General features: G+C 36.3%; 1 protein-coding gene across 1 annotated transcript in view; it reads left to right on the forward strand.

Annotated features, from left to right (window-relative positions):
• Window positions 1-23,758, forward strand: part of LOC131155773 (guanine nucleotide exchange factor SPIKE 1) — a 134,142-nt gene extending 110,384 nt beyond the window's left edge. Inside the window, exons 23-30 of the mRNA XM_058109165.1 lie at window positions 10,045-10,227; window positions 11,225-11,368; window positions 11,595-11,768; window positions 11,971-12,318; window positions 12,419-12,751; window positions 12,856-13,041; window positions 22,133-23,107; window positions 23,317-23,758. Coding sequence (XP_057965148.1) covers window positions 10,045-10,227; window positions 11,225-11,368; window positions 11,595-11,768; window positions 11,971-12,318; window positions 12,419-12,751; window positions 12,856-13,041; window positions 22,133-23,107; window positions 23,317-23,571 — 2,598 coding nt within the window. The 3' untranslated portion in view covers window positions 23,572-23,758. The remainder of the gene's footprint in view (window positions 1-10,044; window positions 10,228-11,224; window positions 11,369-11,594; window positions 11,769-11,970; window positions 12,319-12,418; window positions 12,752-12,855; window positions 13,042-22,132; window positions 23,108-23,316) is intronic.
• The last annotated feature ends 2,549 nt before the right edge of the window (window positions 23,759-26,307 follow it).

Genomic DNA, 26,307 nt, shown 5'->3' on the forward strand with positions numbered 1-26,307 from the left:
GGTTGGCCATATGTAGATTGTGAGGAGCTGTTCTGTGTAGATTCATAACCACTATAATTATTAGAGTCATGCTTTGTTCCTATATTCATAGATTCCATACTAAGGGGAAAGGTATCCTCTTCTATTTGATGCATCTTCCCTTTTCTCTTTCTACGACTGTACTGCCTATAAACTGGACATGTTTCTCTTTGTGGACCCTCATCTTCTAGTTGGGGAGGACGTGTATATTCCACTTCTAGTCTATAATCTTGCCATCTTTCATTTCCTCCTTAGTCCCCAACATCACCACCTTGCCCACTACTACCGCTGGGGTTAGATACGTCACCACCAGCATCATCGTCGTCATTATCATCATCACCACCAGAGGGCATAGTGGATGAAATTCCATATCTAGACCTAAGATTCATTTGTGAATCATTACTACTAGATATTACTTCTTCTACCATCACCTGATTAACATCAATGCCAAAGTCATCTCGTGCATGCTTGGCCATTTGTGGATGGGGACTTCCGTCTCGTTCATCAAGATGAGATGGTCTAATCCACTGAAAAAGTGGATATTCATCCTCATCGCCCAATTCAACTGATATGTCAAGAAGGTCCAAGGGATCTTGTTTAGCCACTTTGTCCATTTCGGCCTCCATATCTCTTATTCGAAGTTTCATGTTGTAATAACAAAAAAAAAGCTATTGAAGTCTGGTGTAGGCTAGTCTATTTCTTTGCTTTGTGTGAATTGAGTGCAAATGTGAAGATGTGGTTTGTGACAAAATGCGCAATGCTAGCTTCCTTAGGATTGGAGCACTTGATCCATACATCATCCACCAATCAGTTGTGCTAGATATTTTAAGAACACAAGTTAGTACTTAGTAGATTGTACTTGAAGTTTGTAACTTTGTATTGTACATTTATATATAAATACTTACCAAGTGCCATGGTTGCCCTAGCTACTTTAGCAGCTGCTTCTCCAATGCTTCTGTTAGCATATCTAAATAGAATAATCTAAAAACAAATTGTTATTGAATAATTAAACATGGATTAAGACTTATTTTATTTAAATTTTATTTTAAAAATATACCTCATTTCCAATTTGATCCAGGCCCGAGGAATGTGGCTCAAGGGTGTTAAAAACTTTGTGAATTGCATCAAGAAAATAAGGATCTTCCCCAACACCTTCTTTATATTGACATTTTGGATTTAAAAAATAAGTTGTCAATAAAATAAAATAAAATAAAATAAAATAAAATATAAATATGCAATAAGTAATTTGATATATGAATTTCTTGAAATTTATAAATATTTTATGTTTGCTGCATGAAGAGGATATTCAAGGGTTCTTTCCCACTGGTCATTGATTACTTTGAGAACCCATCTTGCACTTCTTGCACCTACTTTAATGGCCTCTTTCATCACCCTTATTGCTTCAAACACAACTCCTAATGTTGGCCACACTTCACTATCGACTGTATGCAATACTCGATATATAGGTTCATAAATGTTACAAACTTTTGCCACTCTATCCTAAAATTGATGGTTAAGCACCGTGCTTTCAATTTCTCTACCCATTTTTGTTCAACTAAGAGCATGCTCAGCCCATTCATCAGATGTGAATAGAGATTTTAAACCTACTTTTGTTTTTTTGTAGGCTATATCAAGGGCAATGTAGTTTGTAGCAAATCGTGTAACTCCTGGATGCACAATATCCCCTTGGCAGTGCTCCCTCATTTTAGCAAGAACCCATCCATGGTTATATATTAAATTAGTGATCTGTCTCCCTTGCAAGATCACTGTGCTTATTGCCTCTCTTTTTCCAATCTCCTAAAAAATGAGATCAATACAATGGGTACCACAAGGAGTCCAATACAAATTGAATTTTTTCATTAATTTTACACCCGCTTTCTTGTAGGCACTGCCATTATCGGTCACTACTTGGACAACATGTTGCTTTCCTACCTCTTGCACAAAATGTTTTAATAGGGAATATATGTATTCATGGTCTTTTATTTTGTCAGAAGCATCTATTGAATTTAGAAAAATTGTGCTTCGTTTCGAGTAAACCATGAAATTTATGATGGATAATTTTGTAGGGTCTGTCCATCCATCACACATTACAGTGCAGCCATACGTGACCCACTTTTTCTTCACTTCTTCTATGTGGCTTTACATTTCTTTTATCTCTAAATCAAGGTATTTTGTTCTAATTTCATAGGGTGTCGGTCGACTCCTGTTCCAGCTGATTGGCAATCCCATATGGTGTTTTTAAAATGAGGTGATTTTGCCTTCTCAGGTGGAACATTATCATATATAAAAATTTAAAATCAACCTATTCATTTATTCTTTTATTTTACCTCCTTTGAATAAATTTTTCAAGATTTTTTGTTTTGCTGTGTCTGACTTGTAAGATTGAGAAGACTTTGAAATGTATGGCTCTATTTTTGGCTCTCTCACACTTTGAGATTGCCTCATCGGAGGTCACCCTCCACTACTACTAGCCCCTGAACTGCCTTCTTGTTGGCTACCTGCAAACCTACGAGATTGGTCTCTTTCCCATTCCATCTGTTTTGAAGCATAGAATGCTTGACGATATGCAGAGCTTTTGTAGGGAGAAATGTCAGGCGGGTATGCCATATTGTCAACATCATCCTCTTCATCAATTTGTTGTGGTCGCATCAAGTTCCCACGCAATTCATTTTTCATTTGATCCATTCTTTCTATTTTCTTTTCCTTAGCTATTGTTTTTCTTTCTAAAACTTTCTCATTTCCTACTTAACTTTTGGAGGTACTTTGTCGCAGAATTTTAATTATGTTGCAGGTCATAATTTACTAAGTGCATTTTTAATCTTGTTGCACCACCACTTTTCATTTGTATTCTGCAGTATTTGCAAATAAATCCATTTGGGCATCAAGTACCCATGTTCCCATGTTGGTTCTTGTTTTCTTCCTTCAGACATTTTTGTAGATAATTTTTACTTTCCTATAAGGTAACAATGAATCAAAAAGTAGGTGTTAAATTAGTCAACAATTTTAAAAGAAAATTATTTGATATGTTTTATTATCAATATAAAATTAATAAATAAAAAAAACATTAAAATGTTAAATTAAATTTACAGAATTTAATGATAATGTACAAAATTACTAATAAATAATGGAAATTAAATTAGTCAAATAAATGAAATAATTTAAACTATATTAAGCTAATAGGTACTTTAATTTATTTAATTACTAGGCTATAATGATTAGGTGTTAAATTACTCAAAATTTGTTAAAAAAAAAAATTATTTGGATGTTACTCTACAATTTTAAAATAAAAATATTTAGTTGCTAAATAAAGATAAATTAATAACTAAGAGAAATATTAAATTATTAAATTAAAATTACAAAATTAATGATAATTTTTACAAAATTATTATTAAGTAATAAATTTTAAAATTAAAATATTCAAATAAATGAAATAACTTATTAATTTATACTATAATAAGATACTAATAGTAAATTGTTCTAATTGTATTTAGTTACTAAACTTACTAGTTATTATTTACTAGACTAGCAAGTAGCAATGTAGGATTAACTGATTAAGGGGGTAAATAGGAGAAGAGGGCATTCTCCTAAAAATATTGGGGAGAAGGAAGATTTTGAGTAAATAAAAAAATAGTTAAGTTAAAACATGGCATTTAAAACATAAACCAGCAAATTGCCTTTAGTTCAGTCCTTTTCTTTCATGGTGCTGGCTGCTGCTCGTGGAAACAAAGGGGGGGGGGGGGGGGCAATGGTGGACTTGAGTCTCTCGTCTCTCAGTTTCTTGCTTGCAGCTCTGTGAGAGCCTCAGCCGATAGGAAGATTACAGGCTTGCAGTGATGGGAGTTCTGGCTGCGACTGCGAGTGTGTGACAACGATGGAGGTGGAGGGTGAAGTGGTGAAGCCGAAGGCTAGAGGCAGAGGCTTGAAGGGTCAGAGCAGGAGGGGATTTGAATGCTAGGGCTTTTCGGAGTTCGAACTTTGAAGGTGGAGGCAGGAGGCAGCTGGAAATTTGGAATCTAGGGTGTTTTTTTGAAGTTTGAAGATGGAAGAAGAAGAAGGCTTTGAGGTATATATCCAACTGCTGCATGAAGCTAATTTATAGAAATAAATTGTGTAGTGGTAGCTTGTAGGCCTTTGATGAATTTGTGGAATTATTGGGTTGAATCTACAGAGCATCTCTGCAAGATATTTGCTTTTCATTGTGTACACTCACGGGTTGCACAACTTGCACAATCACGTGGGAAAAGCAAAATAAAGTCTGAGAATACTCAGATCAGCACTGAAATTCCTCCCTCCAATTTTTTATTTTTATTATTTTTTTATTTTTTCCCATGATTTCCCGAAAATTTTGGAAGAACAGCCGAACATTTCGAAATTTTTGAAATTTCGTTTGAAATATATTGAAAGCTCAAAATTTCGGTCGAATTATTTCAAAATCGAATCTGTCTCTCAATTTCCTTTTAGGACCCCTCGAAATTCGAAATTTTGGTTGAAATTTTGACATTTCGACCAAAATTTAAGTCTCCAATTTTTTTACTGTACATTAATGAAATCATAAAATAGAAATGATACGAAACAGCCTCTAAGAAAATTTTACTTGGGAAGTCGAGATTGTTGGACACAAGATTTTGGAATTGAATTCCAGATTGAAGACTCAGTCCGTGGCACATGGTTAGTCTGCAAGAATAAGTTAAAATGCCTTTATCCTTGTTACAAGTAACATGCTTCTATTTACCTGCTCCCCCTTTTTCTGGTTGCTTCTCGTTTTTGTCATTTCTGTTATCCCCCTGACTTCAAACATTGCTTGGAAACTTCCTTTGAAGATGAGAGATAAGGAAGAAAGATGGAAAATGAAAATTTTATGTGAGGAGAAGAGGACATCTCTTTCACACCATCATTGTCCCTTGAAGAGGTGTCATGGAAGAAAAGATGCCTTGGATCCATTAAAAATAATATTCATGGAAATGAACATTTTTCCGGTAGGATGATAGCTTTTTATACCTTTTCTGAGTTGCAGAATGGCCAATGAAGACATGAAGGAGGTTTGGATCAAGTTTATCCCAAGATGTTCTATTATCATGAAGGTAGACCCAAATCAAGAAGAAGATTGATAGGTGATTTGAGTTGAAGAATCCTCAATGACATATGTTTCAAATAAGATGTGCAACAGTAACAACGGCATCAGCTTGAAATGATGTGTGAACCTCCATCATAAACATTAAAGCTTTGAGCGACATCTAGAAGATGGCGATTTTTTTGTTTGGTCACCGCATTTTGTTCATGATTTCTGGGACAACCAACTTGGTGAATGATGCAATGGCTAGAGAGAGATTCTCTAATCCCCTCATCAATGTATTCATTCCCATTAGCACTTAGAAGAACTCTGATCTTCGCATCAAACATCATAGGAATGGTTCTATGAAATGCTTGTAAACAAGCAAGCACTTGAGTTTGTGACCGAGGTCGATAAACCCAAGTGACGTGAGAATCACAGTAGATAAAGTTCCAAAACCAGTGACATCAAGAATATAAAAGTTACATGCCAAAGTCCCAGCATCAGAGTGATGAAACAATTTCATTTATATTAGTGGATGGGAAATACATTTATGCCAGGCAAACTCGCAAGTATCATAAACAAAATTATTTGGGCTACATTGTCTAAAGGAAGCCAGAAACAATTTGGCTAGCATGCTAGAACAAGGATGTCCAAATTGCTTATGCCATTCCTGAAGTATTCCTAAGGCAGACTGGCTGGAAACTTGAAGCGCTACTTGAGCTGAGAATATATCTGAACCATAATGACCAATATCGAACAAACATATTGTTTACTCTACAAGCAATATCACTAGCATTGTTAACTCCATAAGAAGTGATATTGGCTGTTGCATACCAGAAGTCAAAAGATTTGCTAAATTCTGTCAATCTGTAGGCTGTTGAGCTCTTTTGCCTCATTGTACGTTGTATTTCCCCTTAATCTTTCCCCCTTTGTTTTATAGCAAAAGAAGAGATTTCATTAATGGGAGAAGAATTTTAAAAAAGGAGAATAAGACATCTCTCAAAAAAATTCCGTAACAAACCAGAAGGAAACAACTAAAATAAAACGTAGATACAAAAGGAAAAATCAAGTCAAAAGTTTCTTTGAATCTCGCTGAACTTCCTGAAGGCTAACTCCCTTAAAAAACCCAAATCCAATGCACCACAAAGAGGTCAACTAATGAATCTTTTCCCAGACCAGCTGTGAATCCAATTTTTCCCCTGAAATGGTTTGTGCATTATGATCCAACCATAACCCCCACAACACTACAAAATACTGCATTCCATAGCACGACCCTATCCTTCGTCCTTCCAAAATCCCTCAAATGAAGTAGCCAACATTTCTATCCACCAATGCAGGGCAAACTCAATTTTCTCACAAAACACCAACTAACTAATTTCCAATCCTCCAATCCTAGTGCAAAATAGGATGATATTCTGTTTTAGAATTCTTATAGCATAGCATGCAAACATATGAAGATAAAGCCTTCAAAAGTCTGCTGATCTGCAACAATTTATTGGTATTGATTTTACTAAGCACGACCAACGAAATAAAAGATTTAATTTTTTTAGGGTACTTTGGCCATCCAAGTAAATGAAATGTAGATGGAAAAAAGAATTGGAACAGATCAAGGCTTGAAGAAAAATTACAATTATTCAATAAGGAAGATAGCTCCACCAACTTTCAATTGTTAAGAGATCTCTTGAAATGAAAATTGCAAGAGACCAAAGGGTAAACCAAATCAATTGCAAAGAAGGAAAAACACTATTTTGCCCTAAGTTCAATTGGAAGAGATGAGAAAATGATGTGGATAAGACAACGTTCCCCAATTACAAGTCTTTCCAAAACCGAATCCTTGAACCTCTCCCCACCAAAATTAAGTGTGGGGAGTGAATAAGGGATGAATATGAGAGGTAGATCTTCATGGACTCTTTGAACAACATCTCAGAATAGCACTAATATTCCAGCCATTCTAATTGGACCCAAACTTACTTCTAATAACTCTATGCGTAAGGGAAGAATCATCTAGGAGAAACACCATAACCATTTAGCTAAGAGAAGCCCTCCCTCTATTTTAAACCTGCAAACCTCTTCCTAACTTACTAAATGATCCCTATGATCTTCAACTCTAAATCACAAGAAGGGTCTCATAATTCTCTCAGTTTTACTAGCAATCCCCATTTGATCTTAAAAATATGCAAGTAATACAATGGGATACGAGACAGACAAGCTTGAATAAGAGTGATTGTACCGCCAAGAGAAAAAAAGCCCCTTTCAGCAATCTAAATGCTTCTTGACCCTTTACATTACTAGATCCAAAAATCTGAAAATCTAGTATTATAACCAAAAGCTTAAATAAGTCAAAGGCCAATCTTATAATCCACACATCACATCAAGACCGCTCACTAGCTGGGTCAATAGACACATTTATGGTTGCTAAACCACTTTTGCCAATGTTAATTCCAAGCCTTGATGCCCTTTCAAGAACTTGGATGGAATACCCAAAATACTCTTAAAAGAAGAGCTATGATCATCAAAAAAAAGAAAATGGTGTCATCAACAAACTGAAGATGAGAATTCTAGAGAAGCTAGGTGTTGACGATGGGATGTTATGGGCTTGTGGCTCTCACTATTGTTCTAGATTTGGGCCAATTGTTTCTTATATATATATATATATATATATATTAGTAAAGATGACTTCAAAAAGGTAAATTCTAGATTTAAGCGAATTATTTGAGTAAATTGGCTAATTCCGATTCAGACTTGCCTTTCGGTTTTAAATCGGCTCAAGTTTTGGCCCATTTGGGACTTTGTGAGGCTCAATTTCTAGGGTTTAAAGAGAAAGTAAGCATTGAAGCTAAAAATGGCGAGCCTCCTCATGGAAAAAATAGTTTAGTCAAATAGGCCCCTGAATTACGCTTAGAATTCCAATTCCTAGTCAAAATACTCAACTCAAGAAGAGTTATAGTAAGAGGGATGACAATGTAGCACAAGGGTCAAGGATCAACAGTGGGTGCAAATGGTTGTGTGCACCCATCAGGATTTTACACAGTTGGAGAAGTTGTGAACATCCTCACAGTAGAAGAGGATTAATGAAATAATGGCTCTTAGTTGCTGACATGTCTGCTGTTACGACTAGGGACTCATCGAGAAGTATCTATTAGTAACTGTTGATTGGGAGAGGGGGGGGGGGGGTTTGCTTGGGTCTTGGAAGGGTATGCTTATTAGTAACTGTTGATTGGGAGAGAAGGGGGGGGGGGGGTTTGCTTAGGTCCTGGAAGGGTATGCATATTGTATTCAATGTGAAGTTGACGATGTGGAGGAAAGTTCTATTGGAAGGGTAGGAATTATAATAAAAATAACTGTAGAAAGGTTTATGCTCTTTGGATGGTGATGCAGACAGGTACTGAAATGGAAAAATTGTTTGAAGACAACCTAAGCATTTCTTGATGGGATAATGACAAAAATTTAGAACCACTGAAAGTAATTCGTGTATTGTGGAACCTTTGAATATTCATAAGGGATACATGGATGAGAGAATGAGAAAGGGTTAGGAGAAGAAACTTTAGGGTGATGTGTTGGATAATGATAGTGATGATGATTGTGAGATTGCTTATGATAGCGATTTTCTTTATGATGAGATTTGGGAACAAGTTGGCAACGCTGCTAAGTTGTCTGATTTACTTGGGGATATATCATATGTTCAAGCAGCTTTATTGGGAAGCTTACAGGGTAATTCTATTTCTTAAGAGGATGGAATGTGTAAAGAGCAGCAATATGAGCATGGGATCTTATCCACTTCCCATGGATTAGGTTAATGAGAAGGACTTAGACATTCAATAATTGATGGATGAGATGGGCTTGTGACTATTTGATCCTAAAATACACAAAGTTTGTCTGGATGAGGGTGAAGAAAGGTGAAGAAGGATCTGTGAATTAGAAAAATTTTAAAGTGTTCCATGAATTACGATGAAAATGGTTTAAAGAGGGGCTTCCTTATTTAGTAATTCCTAGTTATGTTTTTTCTTTGTTTTCTCTTCTCTTGTTCTTTTTGTTTTTTTTTGTGTGTGGATTTCTTGTCCTCTTGAAGTTTGTAGTGCCTTTCCCTTTGTTATATGATGATATGCATTGTTGGCCCACTACATAACAGAAGCTTTTAGGAAAACCATGAGTGAATATTATACCAGAGATCCAGTCCTAGGAAGGCCCGTGCCCTGTGTTCAAGCCTTGTTATATGCACTTTTCCCAGTTATGTACATTAGAGTGCACTTAGTTCTATGTGTATGTGTTCCTCCAAGTTCAATCTGTCTGCTTCTTCACTTGCAATATGGGCTGTATAAAACTTGATACATCGTCATTCCATTACTTAACTAGCTAATATTTTAGGTAAAGTGGGGATCTTGCAGAAGTTATTACTAATTACACATTGTTTTATCTCCGTGACATCATCTACCACATGCCTTGAAACTGCTGAGTTACAGAAATTCATGTGCAGTATGGCTTTAGGAATTAAATGCTTGGGAGCAGATATGATATCTTTGTAGAAGCTTTTGCTGTTGTTAGTAATGTGCTGACTCTTGCACATTGATTTATGTGGTGCTACCCTTGTGCTTGGAGAGGCTGTTATTTCGACATGAACCCATGACTCCCGGCCTGCACTAGAGCAACCTTGCCTATGCGTCTGGGCCTTTACTCATTCTTGCACAGTGACTGAATTTTTATATTGTTTTTGCTCTCCTGCTAAGTTAAAAGCTCTCACCTTTTACCTCATTTAATTATATCTCCAAAAAAATTTAATGGGTCTTACTTCTGCTTGCTGTAAAAGTAGGAAATGCTATGCCTTCCTGTGATTCCATTTCTTCTGTCTTAGCCATACTGCACATATGCATTTTTATATGTAATATGAAAAAAACACCTTTCCATTGCTTCAAGTTTTTCAAGAACAACTAAAAAATAATGTTATCTCTTAGTTCATGATTTTGTCCTCTGTGCAGATCTTGGATGAAGTGCCTGTCTTTTACAACCTAAATGCCGTTGAGAAGCGTGAAGTCTTGATTGTTATTTTGCAAATTGTAAGAAACCTTGATGATGCATCACTTATTAAGGCTTGGCAGCAGAATGTTGCCCGAACCAGATTGTTTTTCAAGCTACTGGAGGAATGCCTAATGCTTTTTGAGGTAACTTTGACTTGAATCTGATTACTAATGGGTTTAACATTGATTTTCGAGTATCCTAATTGTAATGCCTCTTTAATATTTTTAAAATATCTGTAGAATGCTGCAAATGTGAATGTTCACAGTGGGCATTTAGGTAAATTCACTACATTAGAGAATGTGAGTGATATTATGTTTGAAGAGGAAATCATTGACTTGTTGAACCCCTATTTGCTCCACTTAAAAATAAGTACTTATATCAGTCGTCATTTATTAGAAGTACTGATAGTAAATGGGTTGTCTTGGGTTCTTTATAGGAGAAGTACTTCTTATAAGCCTCTTAAAGAAGAAGCTTTCCAATAAAGTGGTTGGAATATACTTATGGCCTTTTATAAGTGGTTGAATGGTAAATGATCATGGTATATTATTTTTTTTACAATATATTATAATATAAATTATGCAATTATATATATATATATATAGATAGATAGATATATGTAACATAATAATACATTTTTTACAATATATTATAATATAAATTATTGACAGTGGCTCCTGCTCCAATGTTGTTTTCCTGATGTTAATAATACTTCTTGGTTAACTTGATTAAAAGGATCAATTTAGTTCACTGGGTGATTTTTCTTTTTTTTAGACTGGCAAAAATAAAATGCATTGAAAGGGGATCAAAGTGGTACCACTCATTTTCAAGCAAGAGATGATTGGTTGCCGCGCAGTGGGGGTGAGGGGTGGGGAGAGCAATGTAGAGAACAATTAACAGTGTGACAATTTAACCAAGAGATTGAAAATTGAGTGAGTGGGCATCCTTGTAACATTCTTGGAATTTTTTCTACTTTCTCAGCATATGTTGTATGCATGCGCTACAAAAACTTTTTGGGCATTCCATTTCCAAGTGTTAATTTCCATTTCAAATTCAACTGTCTTTCTATATTGCAATATTGTAGCCCTGGTCTTTATTTGATCTTCACCTGTACACTGATTTTCTGTTTCATTTATATGATAGCATAAAAGACCTGCAGACACCATGCTTGTGGGCGGTAGTACTCGCAGCCCAGTTGGGGATGGACCTGCCTCCCCAAAGTACTCTGACAGACTTTCTCCTGCAATTAACAGCTATCTGTCAGAGGCATCCCGACAGGAAGTGAGAGTAAGCTTATTTTTCTATTGCTCTTCCTTGCCTTCTGTGGAAAGTGATTCTTTTGTGTGTTCAGTTAGTGACCTTGTTATTGTGATGATCTGTTTCAGGGTTTGAATTTTGAAATTTTATTTCCATCCTATGATAGTTTCTCAACTCTTCTTCCTAGGGCTTATTTTTCCTATAATAGGATTTTGGAATTCTATAGCCTCATATTTCTTCAATCTATCTAATTCAGCCTCAAGGAACACCCGAGAGTGGTTATATGTGGCAGAGAGTTAATTCTCAGTTAAGTTCCCCCAGCCAACCATATTCATTGAGAGAGGCCCTTGCTCAGGCTCAATCTTCTAGGATTGGAGCTTCAACCCAAGCACTGAGGGAATCATTACACCCAATATTGAGGCAGAAATTGGTACGTTTTCTGAAAATCACTTGCCCTTTAGAGAAAACTGGTGATTTCATAGTATTGTTGGTTTGGGATTTTGCAAATTCAATAATTTATTTTTCTTATGCGAATATTAAAAAGAGAAATAAAAAACTGGTACGGTTTTTGGATTTGTTCATTCATGATTTCAGTTATTTTAGGCAACTAATAACTGTCATATTCACCTCAGGAATTATGGGAAGAAAACTTGAGTGCAGCTGTCAGTCTTCAAGTTCTGGAAATAGCAAAGAAATTTTCCACCGCTGCAGCATCCCATACTATTGCTACCGATTATGGAAAACTTGATTGTATCAGTGCCATATTTATGAGCTTCTTCTCACGAAGTCAACCACTGGTTTTTTGGAAGGCTTTGTTTCATGTGTTTTACAATGTCTTTGATCTTCATGGAACAACACTTATGGCAAGGGAGAATGATCGTTTTTTAAAACAAATTGCTTTCCATCTTCTTCGGCTTGCAGTTTTTCGAAATGATAACATCAGAAGAAGGGCTGTCATTGGGCTCCAAATACTTGTGAGGGTATGTTATCTGATGTTCATGGAAGGATATACTTGGTTTATCTTATTTGTGCAAGGCTTTTCCTTGTAAGGTTTATGCTATTCGCTCACTTTTTTTTCAGAGTTCTTTCTATTGCTTTCGGCAAACTGCAAGGTTGCGGGTCATGCTGACTATCACATTGTCAGAATTGATGTCTGATGTACAAGTGACTCAGATGAAATCCGATGGAATGCTTGAGGAGAGTGGTGAAGCACGTCGCCTCCGAAAATCATTGGAAGAGATGGCAGATGAAGCTAAAAGCCCCAAACAATTAAGGGATTGTGGACTTCCTGAGAATGCTCTTGTTGCAATTCCAGAAAGATTGGTAGAAAACCGGTGGTCCTGGTCTGAGGTTAAATACCTATCTGGCAGTCTTCTTCTGGCCCTTGATGCTAGCCTGGAACATGCACTTATGGTAAGGTCTTACATTAATTATTTCAGCTTTAATAAATGATAACTAGCAGAAGATTTAATGTTGTTATGCATAGAGTCAACATTCATTTAATCTTTCTCACACAGGCCTCCATGATGACTGCGGATAGATATGCAGCTGCTGAGAGCTTTTATAGGCTTGGAATGGCATTTGCTCCTGTCCCAGATCTTCACATAATGTGGTTGCTGCATTTATGTGATGCACATCAGGAGATGCAGTCTTGGGCCGAGGCTGCCCAGTGTGCTGTTGCTGTTGCTGGTGTTGTAATGCAGGTAACAGACTATTTTTTTGTGCTTGCAAGGTTATGTCTATAATGGAAGTTCTTGTCATGCTTAAAATTTGAATACACTGGTGATGACATCAAAGTTGCTGTTAAGCGACCAGTTTACCTAAAAGCTGAGATTGTTAGGTTGTGAGCAAACAATGTATACCAAGCCTGTCAATAATGCTTGCAAAAGAATGAAATGAGTTGAGGATCAGACGATGACAGTTGTCTATTAAAAAAATATTAATGCTTGCAGATAATGCTGTCATGTCCCTGTTTTTGGCATGTGACCAGTTGTGACTCCATCCGAAATCTGATGGAGGCACCAGGCCTAGGAAAGAATTTGTTTTGCAAAACCATCATTAGAAAGCAAGTAATAATCTATTACAAGAGAGTATTCATTAAATGCAAGATACATGCATATGTTTCTTAATGCAACCAAAAAGGTTTTACTTCCATTGATGAGCTCTTTACGTTGTTCTGTATTTTATATACATCTTTCACACTTCTTAGACTAAACATGTTCACCAACAAAACACAGGCTTTGTCTCTTCCTGCCAATCTGTAATACATGTCAAAATGTGGCATTCGTTTTGGAAAAATCAGCAAGTGGGGCTTTCCTTTGGTCAAATCAAACCAGAAGTTGTTATAGAAGTAGGGTGAACAACCATGAGCTCAGTACTCTTAATTTCACTTCATTCATACTAGGATTTCACTGTTTAAAGATGTGGTTTCTTTGAATGTATGCATAATAATATTCTGCATGAACAAACTCCTTATTCAGCAATTTTTTCCTTTAGAATTACCATGGCAAGTCAGTCAAATGGCACACATGTCAACATCATCTCTACATACTAGTGCTGTATCAACAAGTGTAAATTGTTCATTTCAAACAAGTACCAATTTCCAGCTTGGCCAATCACTGCTTAACATGGAAATACCCTCCAGAGGTTGTCTTTCACCCAAGGGAGGCATAATCCCTTCTTGCCCAAGTTTCACCATATCACAACCACAAACAACACAAAGTGCCAGCTATTTCAAATAACACCTATTCAGTGTATGCACATGTCATAGCAAGTAAAACTGTCATCCTTACAAGATCAATATCTATCAGGAAAATTTCTCAACTAGAAAAAAATATGCAACAATGATAACCCAGAAAGAGCATATGTGCAGCTTAAATTCATCCTTGTAGGATTCAATTCCATGCAACTTCCTGTCCTTTTCCTTAGAGAAACTCCATTTTTAACCAAAATCTCTAGATGAATAAATGAAAATTAAGAGCACCTATTTTTATTATCAGCTTCTCCAATTGATTCTAAGGCTCCTCTAAATTTTTTATATTTTCTCCTGATTTTCCCTGAATTCTCTGATTTTTTGCAGTGTTTTGTTTCTTTCTATCTCTCTCTCATTAGGGTTTATAGAATTATTATTATTATTATTATTTTTGCATCTTGCGTTGTTGCTGCTCTGCATGGTTGGAAGTGGGTTTGCATAGCAGCTACTTGATACCGTTTCTCTGTCAAGTGTTCCCTTTTAGGCTGGCAACAAGGCAGGACAGCAGCAGCTGTTGGTAACAAGGGCCCTGCATTGCTGCCACCTGTTTACTAGGTGTCCCCTCCCTATTTCACCATGCCCCTCTTTCTTTTCCTTCTCTTTCTGCCCCAACTCCTATGCTATAATGTTTACTAGGGGTTTTCTTAATTTCCTTTCATCTAATACCCTCCTACCACTACAAAATTTGAGTGAAATTTCCAATATAAATTAACATAATTGATACAGGACATGGTTAGTATCAACTCATTCAGAACTAAACGTATGCACAACTGTGCAAATTTGTGAAAGTAGTTTAAATTTACAATGGCTTAGAGGGTATGAATATCACGAAAACAATGAAATTTTGACTTATTTGGCCTCCACATTGTATCAAACCTAGGAATCTCTTCATTGCTGATGGGATTGTTTGACCATCAGGTCTTAACCAATTACTAAATAATGTCTCTTGCACTTGTTACTTCAAAATTTTGTATGCATAGTATTTTTAAGAGAGTTTTATACAACAAGTTTGATGGGAAAAATACTTGTTGATTAGTAGGTATATATGATGGGGTGTCACGAGCCATGCTTGTTTAGGGCATTATGCTTGCTTGTGACCGCTTGTCTTGTGGAATTGGTAACCATCATGTAAATAGTAGCACATGTTTTCTTCGTTGAGTGTGTTTATGCCTTAGTGTAAAATGGGAGTATGACAACTCGGTCAGTTTGACATTTTCTATTGTCAAAACTAGAATAACATATAAAACTCTTTAGTGGAGGGTGAGTGTTCATCAATCATTGTAAAACTCACGAGCATTTACAAACGTATTCCCTTGCTGAACACACTTTGCCTACGGAGGTGGTGTTAGTGAATTACGTTGCATTAGTGTTTACTTTGTGATTCTCATTTTCTTAACATGCTTGTTTATTGTTGTTGCTTGCTTTGCATTCAATGGTTGTGAATGTATTATTGTGATACCACAAGATACATTCATTTGACTAGTTAAGGAAGAGTGCTTTAACTAGTGCCACACTACCCTTCTCAAGGTGTGAGGTAGTTGGTATTAGAGCTTGGTTAATTGCTTTGTGAATTCGGTTGCGTTCGTATCATGGGATTATGTGAAGTGTTGATAAGAGACCATGCCAACCAATATCGAGGGAATTGAGGCACTAGATGCGTAGGCTGAGTCAACCGACCATTTGGTCGTGGAGATGGTCAAACTTGTAGAACATATTGATGTATTGTAGGGATCACAAAAGCATCGAAAGTGTTTTCTTGGGGAAATGTTAGAGGACTTCCATGCTACAATAGAAGCTTTACAAATCCAGATGAGTGATCTGAATGCCATGATGAAGTTGATGATTTATGCTTTAGGAAATTCCAACTCTATGGGGATAGAGTATGGAAGTACAACGGTGCTAGAACCCCAAGTGTATGGGGTACACGTGATGCTAAGGAGTTGGAGAACTTATTTGGCGTGGAACAATACCTATATGCTGTGAGGACCGACTTAGAGGAGGTGAAATTATTTATGGAGATAATGTACTTTAAGTGCTGACACTAAGCTGTGGTGGCATACTAGGTAAAATCAAATTAAAAATGGGGGGTGTAATCCATTGTTGGGTAGACTTGAAGAGAGAGCTTAAGGCGCAATTCTTTCTTAAGAATGTTGAGTACAATGTTTGGTGCAAACTGTGAGATCTCAAACACATTGCCATAATGTGGGAGTGCATTAAGGAGAACCTTGTCAAAGATCCGATTTCCTAAAACCTCGTAAAGTTGGTGGAAGAGGGCAAAGTGCACAAGTTTTGGTTAGAAATGGATTTTTTATGACACATGGTAATTAGCTCTTTGTGCCTCGATTTGGAGATATGAGGAAGATACTGCCAAGAGAGTGTTATCACATCATGTGGGCAGGCCATCCAAGATGGCATTGTACTTTTGCATTGTTGAAGCAGAGGCACTACTGACCACACATGTGCAATGAGATGGTCGAGTATATTCGAACTTTGCTCACCTAGCAACAGGACAAGGTGGAGCAGAAGAAGATTGTAGGGTTGTTGCCTTGTTGGAGCCTCTTCAAGTACATCAATGAGACCCTAGGAGAGTGTCTCACTTGAATTCATCAACAGCCACCCCAAAGTTGGAAATGCAAAGGTTTATACTTATAGTTATAGATAGATAGGCTTTTGAAGTATAGTACTTCCATACCTATATCGAAGTATTGTTCAACAGAGGAGACAACACTGAAATGAAGAATAGCTTCCCAAGAGGGGGGGTGAATTGGAAATCTTTTAATTTTATTTGATTTTTAAGTTTTCTAATTTTAATAACCTAGCAAAATACAATATATAGCAACACTTAAGAAAACTGGAATTTAAAACAATAATTCAATCAATGTAATCAATCAATCAATAACATTTAGGCTTCCATTGCTTTCCCTGTAACCTTTTATTATTCACTTTACTTGATTAAGATTTCCGCAAATTAATCAACGTACTCCCCTTTTGGGTTTCCGCAAAAGATTAATCAAAACGTACTTTCTATTGATCAAGAACTTAATTTAAATCCTGCAACCTGCACTCATAAATTTTATAACAAAAGTAAATAAAGTATGTAAATTAAAGTAGAGAGAAGGAGACAAGAGTTTTTACGAGGTTCGGCTTCAACACAGCCTACGTGCTCACCTTTGGCAAAAACACCAAAGGATTTCACTATCTCAGTTCCTTTACTTGGTGGAACAATACCAACTTACAATGCACTCCTTCAATTAGGCTAGAGCCGCCTCTCCAAATAACAACCCCTTATTTGGTTCAACGATTCAACAACTCAGAATCGTTTAAGAAAGATAACGAAGGAATATGTATACAAAAGAGAACTCTCACAGTAGAGTGAATTAATTCACCAATCAGCTCACTTTATACCTCAAAGTAATTTAAATATAAGAAATTTAAAGCTCAATTACTTGGTATGGATTATCAAATAATTTTCCAAAGAAGATAAAAATTTTGATAGTTGGAAAACTTAATTTCAGAACGTAAATCGATTTCAGATCAGAGAGTTTATCTTAAAAGAATTTCAGATCCTTTGAAAACAAAATTTTGAATACTTGAAGATTAGTTGATCTAAAACCTTAAAAAAAACCTACTTTGATCTAAAAGCCTTTGAATATCTCTGGATCAGAAAAGTTGTTAAAAAGCACTTGATCTGGAAACTTTAGAGGATTTCTCAATTTCAAAATTCTTTTGAATATTTCATCAAAGTTCTTTCTCTCTTTCTTTGTACTTTCTTTTCTCTAATTTAAAATGTTTGAGATTAGAACTATTTATAGAGTTTTTTTTTTAAATCATCCATTACTCCCAAGGATTCCTAAAATTCATTTCCAAATATTTTAAAATAAATATGTTTAAAAACATGGTTTAAAAAATCTTCTCTTTTTAAGCCCTTTTTATTTATTAAAAAATATACTTTTTAGAGTATATATGTTTAAAAAAATATTTTTGATTTTCCAAATATTTTGAAATAAATATGTTTAAAAACTTCATTATTTCAAAAAAAAATTTCTTTTCTTAAACCCTTTCTTTTTATGGATTTAAGAAATATTCTTTAGAGTATATATATAAAAACATATTTTTGAATTTTTATGAGCTTCAAATTTCTTTATACTTAAGATTTACTTTGAAGTACTTACATTTGAGAATATCCTTAAAAGTATAATCTAGTCTTCAAAACTTGTTCTTCCACCATCTTTATAGTTGCATTCTTTCCTTTGAGCTTTTCACAATATGACTTCATTCTTCATGCTCTTTGTAATCCATGAACTTTCTTATCCACTTGAGCTCTGTTATTTTCTTGAACACTTTTACTTGAAACGTATTAAATATATCATTTGATTTGTTATCATCAAAATAAGAATTGTAAGCCTTATTAGGCCAACAAACACAACTATCTTTTAAGCATATTGTGAAGTATTAGGGTGTTCCCTAAGACATTGTTTGTGAGGTGACTCAAGATTCACATACAAGTTTTGGACATAGCTTTTCAGAATCCTTGGTTTACAACTGGACATCTCTTCGCGCAGACAGATGAAACAATTGAGTGCATCTACTTGATGTAGTTCAATTCTATTTGAATGCCCAAAAGAGCTCTATATAACCAAAACGAGTCCTTTTTAAATCTTGTAACAGACTAGTAGCTGTTGTTACTTCACACATTGGATGAGTTGTAGAGTGGAAAAAGTCCAAGAGCATACATCTTCACCTGAGAAGATAGAACGCGGAGATCACCTGAGTTTACTTGGAGAAAGCTTGCAACCAGATAAATAATTGGGAAGATCAAGGGGGGAAGACCATTGCATTTCAACGTGGATGACTAGGTGCTTGATAAGATCCATCCAAAATAGATCAATTCACTGCAAGGTCAAGATAGGAGGTTATTTCACAAATATTAAGGACCAATTCCATCTTGGCTAAAGTCGCGAAGGCCTCTTACAAAGTTGATCCTTCGACTTGGATGAAGAAAATTTTGTGTTTCACTTCATCTGCTTCATGCCACTCAATGCCAACACTAAAGATCCAAGCGGAAGACGCTCAACCAAAGAACCACTAAAGACAATGCAACCTAATAAAAGAGAAGTTGAAGCCATCCTTGCAGACAGAGAGTTCAGATTATCAAAGAAGAAGTTGAACGAGCTCTTAGTGAAGTGAAAAGACCTTGGAGATGAAGAAATCAACTAGATGTTAGTAGAACACTTACAATCATTCGTAGATAAAGTTGAAAAGTACTTAGTGTCAAAGTCTATAAGGACATCAACAACATAAGTAGGGGAGAATGTCATGAGCCAAGCTTTTTCAGTCCATTATGCTTGCCTGTGATTGCTTGTCTTGCATGCATAGGATGGGTAACCATCATGTTAGTAGCAGCATATGTTTTATTCAATGTTTTAAAAGGCTCAGTCAAGGCGCCCCTCAAGACCAAACATGCCTAAAATGCATTAAGGCTCAATCTAAAATACCAAATTCGAATAAGGCTAATGCATCACATGCTGAAGCTTATGCATTTTTCACAAAAGGCATGCCTTTTGCTCCTTTTAATTAAGGCTTTCGCATTTTGGGTGTGTGATTCTAATGTTAGATTTGGCTAGAAATTTTAACTACAATTTCATAACGTTAGTCGACTTCTAAAACTCTTGAACCTTAGCTTTCCCAAAATAACTAAGATTTGTATCTTAGATGAAATAATTTGAACTTTGTAATGGTATAAAATGAGAGTTGACTCCTCGATCAGTTTGACGTTTCCTAGTGTGAGAGTTAGAACAACATATAAAGCTCTTTACGAGAAGGTGAGTGTTCATCAATCATTGTAAAACTCATTAGCATTTGTAAACGTGTTTAGCCGACCTCCCTCACTACACATAAGTTGCCTATGGAGGTGAATGACATTGCTTTAGTGAATGACATTACCGCATGATTCTCATTTTCTTACACTCTTCCTGTGTTTACTTACTTTGCACTCAATGGTTGTGAATGTATTATGGTGGTAAACTGCCGTATACTTTCAGCTGACTAGTTAAGCAAGAGTGCTTTAGCTAGTGCCGCACAGCCCTTCACAAGGGTGAAGTGTTTGGCCCATGACATAGGGTAAGGACCAGTGTTATAAGAACAAGGTGAAACTAGGGAGCTTCCCATCACAATAGGTTTGCATCAAGGGTGTGCTTTTGGGATTTTATCCTTCTGTTTTAGCTGTTGACAAACTTGATAGATATATCTAACATGGGGATGAGGCTCCATAGTGTATGTTGTTTGTGGGTGATTTGTCATGATAGATGAAACTAAGAAAGGAATAAAATCTGAATAGGACTAAAGAATCTTAGTGGCTGTAGAATCTGTAAGGTTTTAAGATAAGTCAAAGCATGGTAGAATATTTTTATTTTTATAGTGATTTTAGTAATTGTTGGAGAGGTAACCAAGAACATAAAACATGGTGGTTGGGGAATTCCTAGGAGCAGTAGGAGATTCTGTCATCTTGAGTCATCATGCAAGCAGGTGTGAGTGAGATTTCATTTGTGTAATTTATCATTTTTGGTGAGGTTATCTTTGATACATTTGCCAATTTTGGACGCTTCAATGGATTATATCGTTCCACAAAGTTTTTACTCAATTCCTTCATATGTTTCAGGTTCAAGGTCAAATTGTACCTACTCCCTGAGAATTATGCAATATGAGCTTCAAGGTTTGCAATCTAACATCATGTTTGGCATGTTTAGGATTTTTGGGCATCGAGTCACTTAGGCATATTATGGCCTGAACACTAGTGCAAGCAATGACCTGTGTGTCATTCAGGCTTGTAAATGATGGGCTAACTGAATCCTGCTCATTTATATCTGGTGGTTATGGCTAAAGAGTCCAAGAGCTGGCCCAGGTACAGTAGTTCAACCCAAGCAACACCATTCCCATTCTTCATGCAGCCCATCCCATTCCACTCCATTTTATTCACATGACCATCCTCCAATGAAATCCTGTAGGACCTTATACACATCTTAACCGATTGGCATCTCCTCCCTCCCCCAATCCCCCCCTGAAGGGCACGGCACCTGGGGGCAAAAAACACAGAGAAACAATGGCTGATTATGCACAGCCATTATTTCCTAGAGATTGTTTCCTTATTTGTATTTGGATTTGATCATATTTCCTAGAGATTTTCCCCTTACTTAGTATATGGAGAAAGCCTGTATTAAAGCTTGATGGATAACCATGAGAGGCAGATTTGAATATTGAGGAAACCCTAAAATGCGTTTTGCTTTGATTTTTCCCTCTATTTTTCCCATTTATTGCTGTTGTGTTCTTTTGGTTTTTTCTTAATTTTCTATCAGTATCTATGCTGATTCTCATATGCCAATTGGTCCTGCGACTCCTGCATCACCCCTGCATTGTCCCTTATATGTTTGTAGCTTTTGTTGTACACTAAGGAATATGAAAAATCCTTGCCCAATTAGGTATTTGGTTTGTGGTGTTAGGAGGTCCAATGAAACCAGCCTGGTTCATTGTGTTTGACACTGCATTATGGAATCATATCATGTAAGAGAATTCTTTTTAATAGAGAACAGAAGTAGAGTCGCTGCTTAAAGTAACTTCAATGATAATAATAATAATAATAATTATAATTATTATTATTATTATATTTGGAGGTTTATATAATCATTTCTGCATGCATATAATCCTTTGTAATTTTGATATATTAATGATGTGAGAATAAAATTATCTTGTTATACTTGCTTTATTATGCTACATTTACATTGTGCAATTTTGAAAGGAGTATTTCGGCATTAATTTAGATTTACATTGCTAGAAGCACACAATGTAACATCTTGGCCTATTTGTTATATATACCTAGAAATTATTTGAAATTAAGAGCTTCGTCTTGTACCTATTATTTATTTATATTATATTATAAAAAGAGGGAATTAAGTGAAAATTAAGACTGCTTACTGGCTTAATTGAAAGAATTTGAGACGTTACTGTGTGATTGCTTTTGCTCATTTGTGTTTTAAATTCTTTTATAGGCCCTTGTGAGTAGAAATGATGGAATCTGGAGCAGGGATCATATAACGGCTTTACGTAAGATATGCCCCATGGTCAGTAGTGAGATAACTTCAGAGGCATCTGCAGCTGAGGTGGAGGGCTATGGTGCATCTAAACTCACTGTCGACTCTGCTGTAAAATACCTTCAGCTTGCAAATAAGCTTTTTTCCCAAGCTGAGCTCTATCATTTCTGTGCAAGCATTTTGGAACTTGTAATTCCGGTATATAAGAGCAGGAGGGCATATGGCCAACTGGCTAAATGCCATACCTTGCTGACGAATATCTACGAATCAATCCTTGAACAGGAATCTAGCCCAATACCCTTTACTGATGCCACATACTATAGGGTTGGATTCTATGGTGATAAATTTGGGAAGCTCGATAGGAAGGAATATGTATACCGAGAGCCTCGTGATGTACGGCTGGGTGACATAATGGAGAAGCTAAGTCATATATATGAATCAAGGATGGATGGAAATCACACGCTACACATTATTCCAGATTCTAGGCAGGTTAAGGCAGATGAGTTGCAGCCTGGAGTTTGTTATCTGCAGATAACTGCTGTTGATCCAGTAATGGAAGATGAAGATCTCGGAAGCAGAAGGGAGAGAATCTTTTCTCTTTCCACTGGAAGTGTTCGTGCACGTGTTTTTGACCGTTTCTTGTTTGATACTCCATTTACCAAAAATGGAAAGACCCAAGGTGGATTAGAAGACCAATGGAAGAGACGTTCAGTTCTTCAGACCGAGGGCTCATTCCCTGCACTTGTGAACAGGCTCTTGGTAATTAAATCTGAATCTCTTGAGTTCTCCCCAGTTGAGAATGCCATTGGGATGATTGAAACTAGGACTGCTGCACTACGGAATGAACTTGAAGAGCCTCGCAGCTCTGAAGGTGATCAACTCCCACGTCTTCAGAGCCTACAAAGAATACTTCAAGGCAGTGTTGCAGTTCAGGTAATCTGCGCTTAATTGATTTCTACGATTATTTCGCTCTCTTTGTTGTTGTTTCATTAAATCAATATTCCCAAGATGCAAAGTCGAAATGACATCCCACTGATTGTTTCCTAGTGATAATAGTTTACAGTATCATCAATCAAGTTTTCATTCATTTGATTTGGTCATCTTTAGCAGATAAAATTTTATCATAAACTGCAAATTGGCAGGTGAATAGTGGAGTCCTCAGCGTGTGTACAGCCTTCCTGTCAGGTGAGCCTGCAACAAGGCTTCGTTCACAAGAACTGCAGCAACTCATTGCCGCTCTTCTTGAATTCATGGCAGTGTGCAAGCGTGCCATTCGAGTACACTTCAGGTTGATAGGGGAGGAAGATCAGGATTTCCACACTCAACTTGTGAATGGATTTCAGTCTCTTACTGCAGAGTTATCTCACTACATCCCAGCCATTCTTTCAGAACTCTGACAATGTTTTTTTCATTGTTTGGCTATTAGTCCTGCAATGTGTTCATATCATTTGTAATTTTTTGCTTTTTTTTTTTTTTTTCTTGTAAACATTCTTGGTTGTTTGTTCATATATGCCACCAGTATGTGTACTTATTATGGCCTTTTTCTCCATCTAATCTACCCGTGCCATGGTATTCACCTACTAATCCGGTGTCATTGAATTATGCGCCTTACCACAACACATCTGCCCCGCGCTGCCGAGTTCAATCTCATGCTACTGTATTTTCTCAGTCCTGATGATTTTATTCAGTTTTTGCACTTCTCAGGATGCAACGCTGTTCCATGATATTCTGTAAATCCTGTGACAAATACAGATGTTTTATATAATCACCTCTCTCTCTCTCTCATACCCACATTCCTATGTGAGAAGAAATCAGTCCCTGTTAGTCAGCTTCAGGAAGATTACCACGGATTTTGACTTGGTATGGCAGACTTCTGAAATTTCGAATCAGTCCTTTTGAGTTTTTTATACTATTGGAAGACAGCGAGCAATTCATGTTTGGATTAATGTTCTCCCTTTGAATAGTTTTGTTGTCTCTCCTCTCATGGAATGGACTCTTTTGCATGCTGCCCAAAAACTGTTATTTGGGCATTGGTGAGATGGTTCCTTTCCACCCAGGCCACCCTTCACAGTGCTCATAATACCATGACAAAGTAGCATCTACATTTCACTTTCGCTGCCTCACCTAAAGTTGTGAAATTCCCCTTAAAGTTCTACCATATTCATTACATGCGAGTTGTGGGTTTTATTGAAGAGTCCGTCTCTTGAAACCAGCAGCTGCAACAATTTTACCTGTGCCTTTTTTCTACACTGGGTTTGGGCTATGGTATGTTTAGTCTGCAAGGCAATGGGAGTGGAGTGAAATAAAAAATTATGTGAAAAATAAATTGTATTACGTCTTGAAGCCAAAATCACCATAAGATGTTAACTATTCATATTTGACTTTCAAAAGCAATTGGTGGATAGAAATCCTAAGCACCCCCGCGTGGTTACCTGTGTGGGTGTTGCTTGATGGATTCCTACACTGCCGCTGCTACTGGTGAGGGAAAATGACCTTCTGGCAGTCCGGTGCGAGTTTTTTCCCGTGTTAACTTTTTTTAAAAAAAAATATATTAAATAATACCTCATTCTGGGAAGTACTTTCCAAAATGACTCTAACGTAATTTCGCTAGTCCAAGTAGCGTTTTTTAACCAAATCTCGCTACTTGAAGTAGCGAAATTTACCACGTGTCATTGGAGTTTATTTTTCGTAAAACATAAATTTCGCTATTCCAAGTAGCGATTTTTAACCAAATCTCGCTACTTGGAGTAGCGAGATTTACCACGTGTCACTGCAGATTATTTTTTGTAAAACACAAATCTAATTATGTGTTGTAAAAAAATATTATTTAATATCTATATTTTAAAAAATGACAAAAAAGGAAAAAACTCGGTTCCTTGTGCTGTGGTGTTTTTTGGTTTGTTGAATGGATTGTCTCGGGTGGACAGCCCCAAAAATGATAAATAAAGATGCAGTCATCAATTCTCCTGAGAGGCCGCGAGTAAATATTAATGACAAATGACGCATTTTTTATACTAATACTTGTACTTGCTCCGCTATTCAGCCCAAGCCTGGCTGAGAAAGAGTTACGAGGCGTAAAACAAAAAAAAATATGCAGATTGGCCCGTGCATACTATATTGAATATAATGATTCCATCATTCATGATAAGATCAATAATAAGATAAATAAGTGTTGGAATATTACTTCAAGAATTGAACAGTTGGAACTGAAATCCAAAGCTACGCAAGTTAAATTAGAAGAAGAGAAGATTAGTTAATTAGTTAGCCTGATTAGTTAGTTTTCTTTATTCTTGATTCTTGTATTATATAAATACAAACATATACTCTGTATTTGAAGCAGATAATAGAGAAGAATTTTTCATCTTATGTAAAAACTTCACATGGTATCAGAGCACTTGCTTCCCTTCCGCAATTTTTTTTGAGTTTCAAGAAACCATGAAAGCTCTGTTTTTAGCCACACTGCGCCTCCAAATTCTGAGCAGTACGAATATTCAGAAAAATTCTGACGCTGATCAAGAGAAGCTGATAGATTAGTATTCTGTATCGGCATTATTCTGGTATCAAATTGCAAAGCCTCAAGTGAATTGCTTTTATCTCTGGTCTTTACAAAGAAAAATTCGTTGATCTGCAAATTTTTTATATTTCTTGGAGAAATTCCATATATGACTTTTGCTGATAATTCTACCAGTTCTCAAAATTGTCATCGTATGATCAATCTTTCTGATGATTCATCCAGTCCATATTACTTACATCCAAGTGATAATCCTGGTGCATTACTGGTTTCTGAAATTTTTAGTGGTGATAATTACATTGCATGGAGTCGGTCAATCACCATTGCTCTAACAGTTAAAAATAAGGTAGCATTCATTGATGGCTCGATTCTTGCTCCTTCTATAAATCAGTGTTCTCTCCATACTACATGGCTGCGTGCAAACAATCTAGTTCTTTCATGGTTAATGAATTCCATTTCGAAGGAAATAAGAAATAGTCTTCTCTATGTTACATCTGCTGTTGATCTTTGGAATGAGCTGAAAACAAGATACTTACGAAGTGATGGTCCCAGAGTTTTTCATCTTAAAAAATCTCTTAGTTCTATTACTTAGGGTTGTTTATCAATTACTGAATATTTTAAT

The sequence above is a fragment of the Malania oleifera genome, chromosome 5 (assembly GCF_029873635.1).
Source record: "Malania oleifera isolate guangnan ecotype guangnan chromosome 5, ASM2987363v1, whole genome shotgun sequence".
Classification (NCBI taxonomy): domain Eukaryota; kingdom Viridiplantae; phylum Streptophyta; class Magnoliopsida; order Santalales; family Ximeniaceae; genus Malania; species Malania oleifera.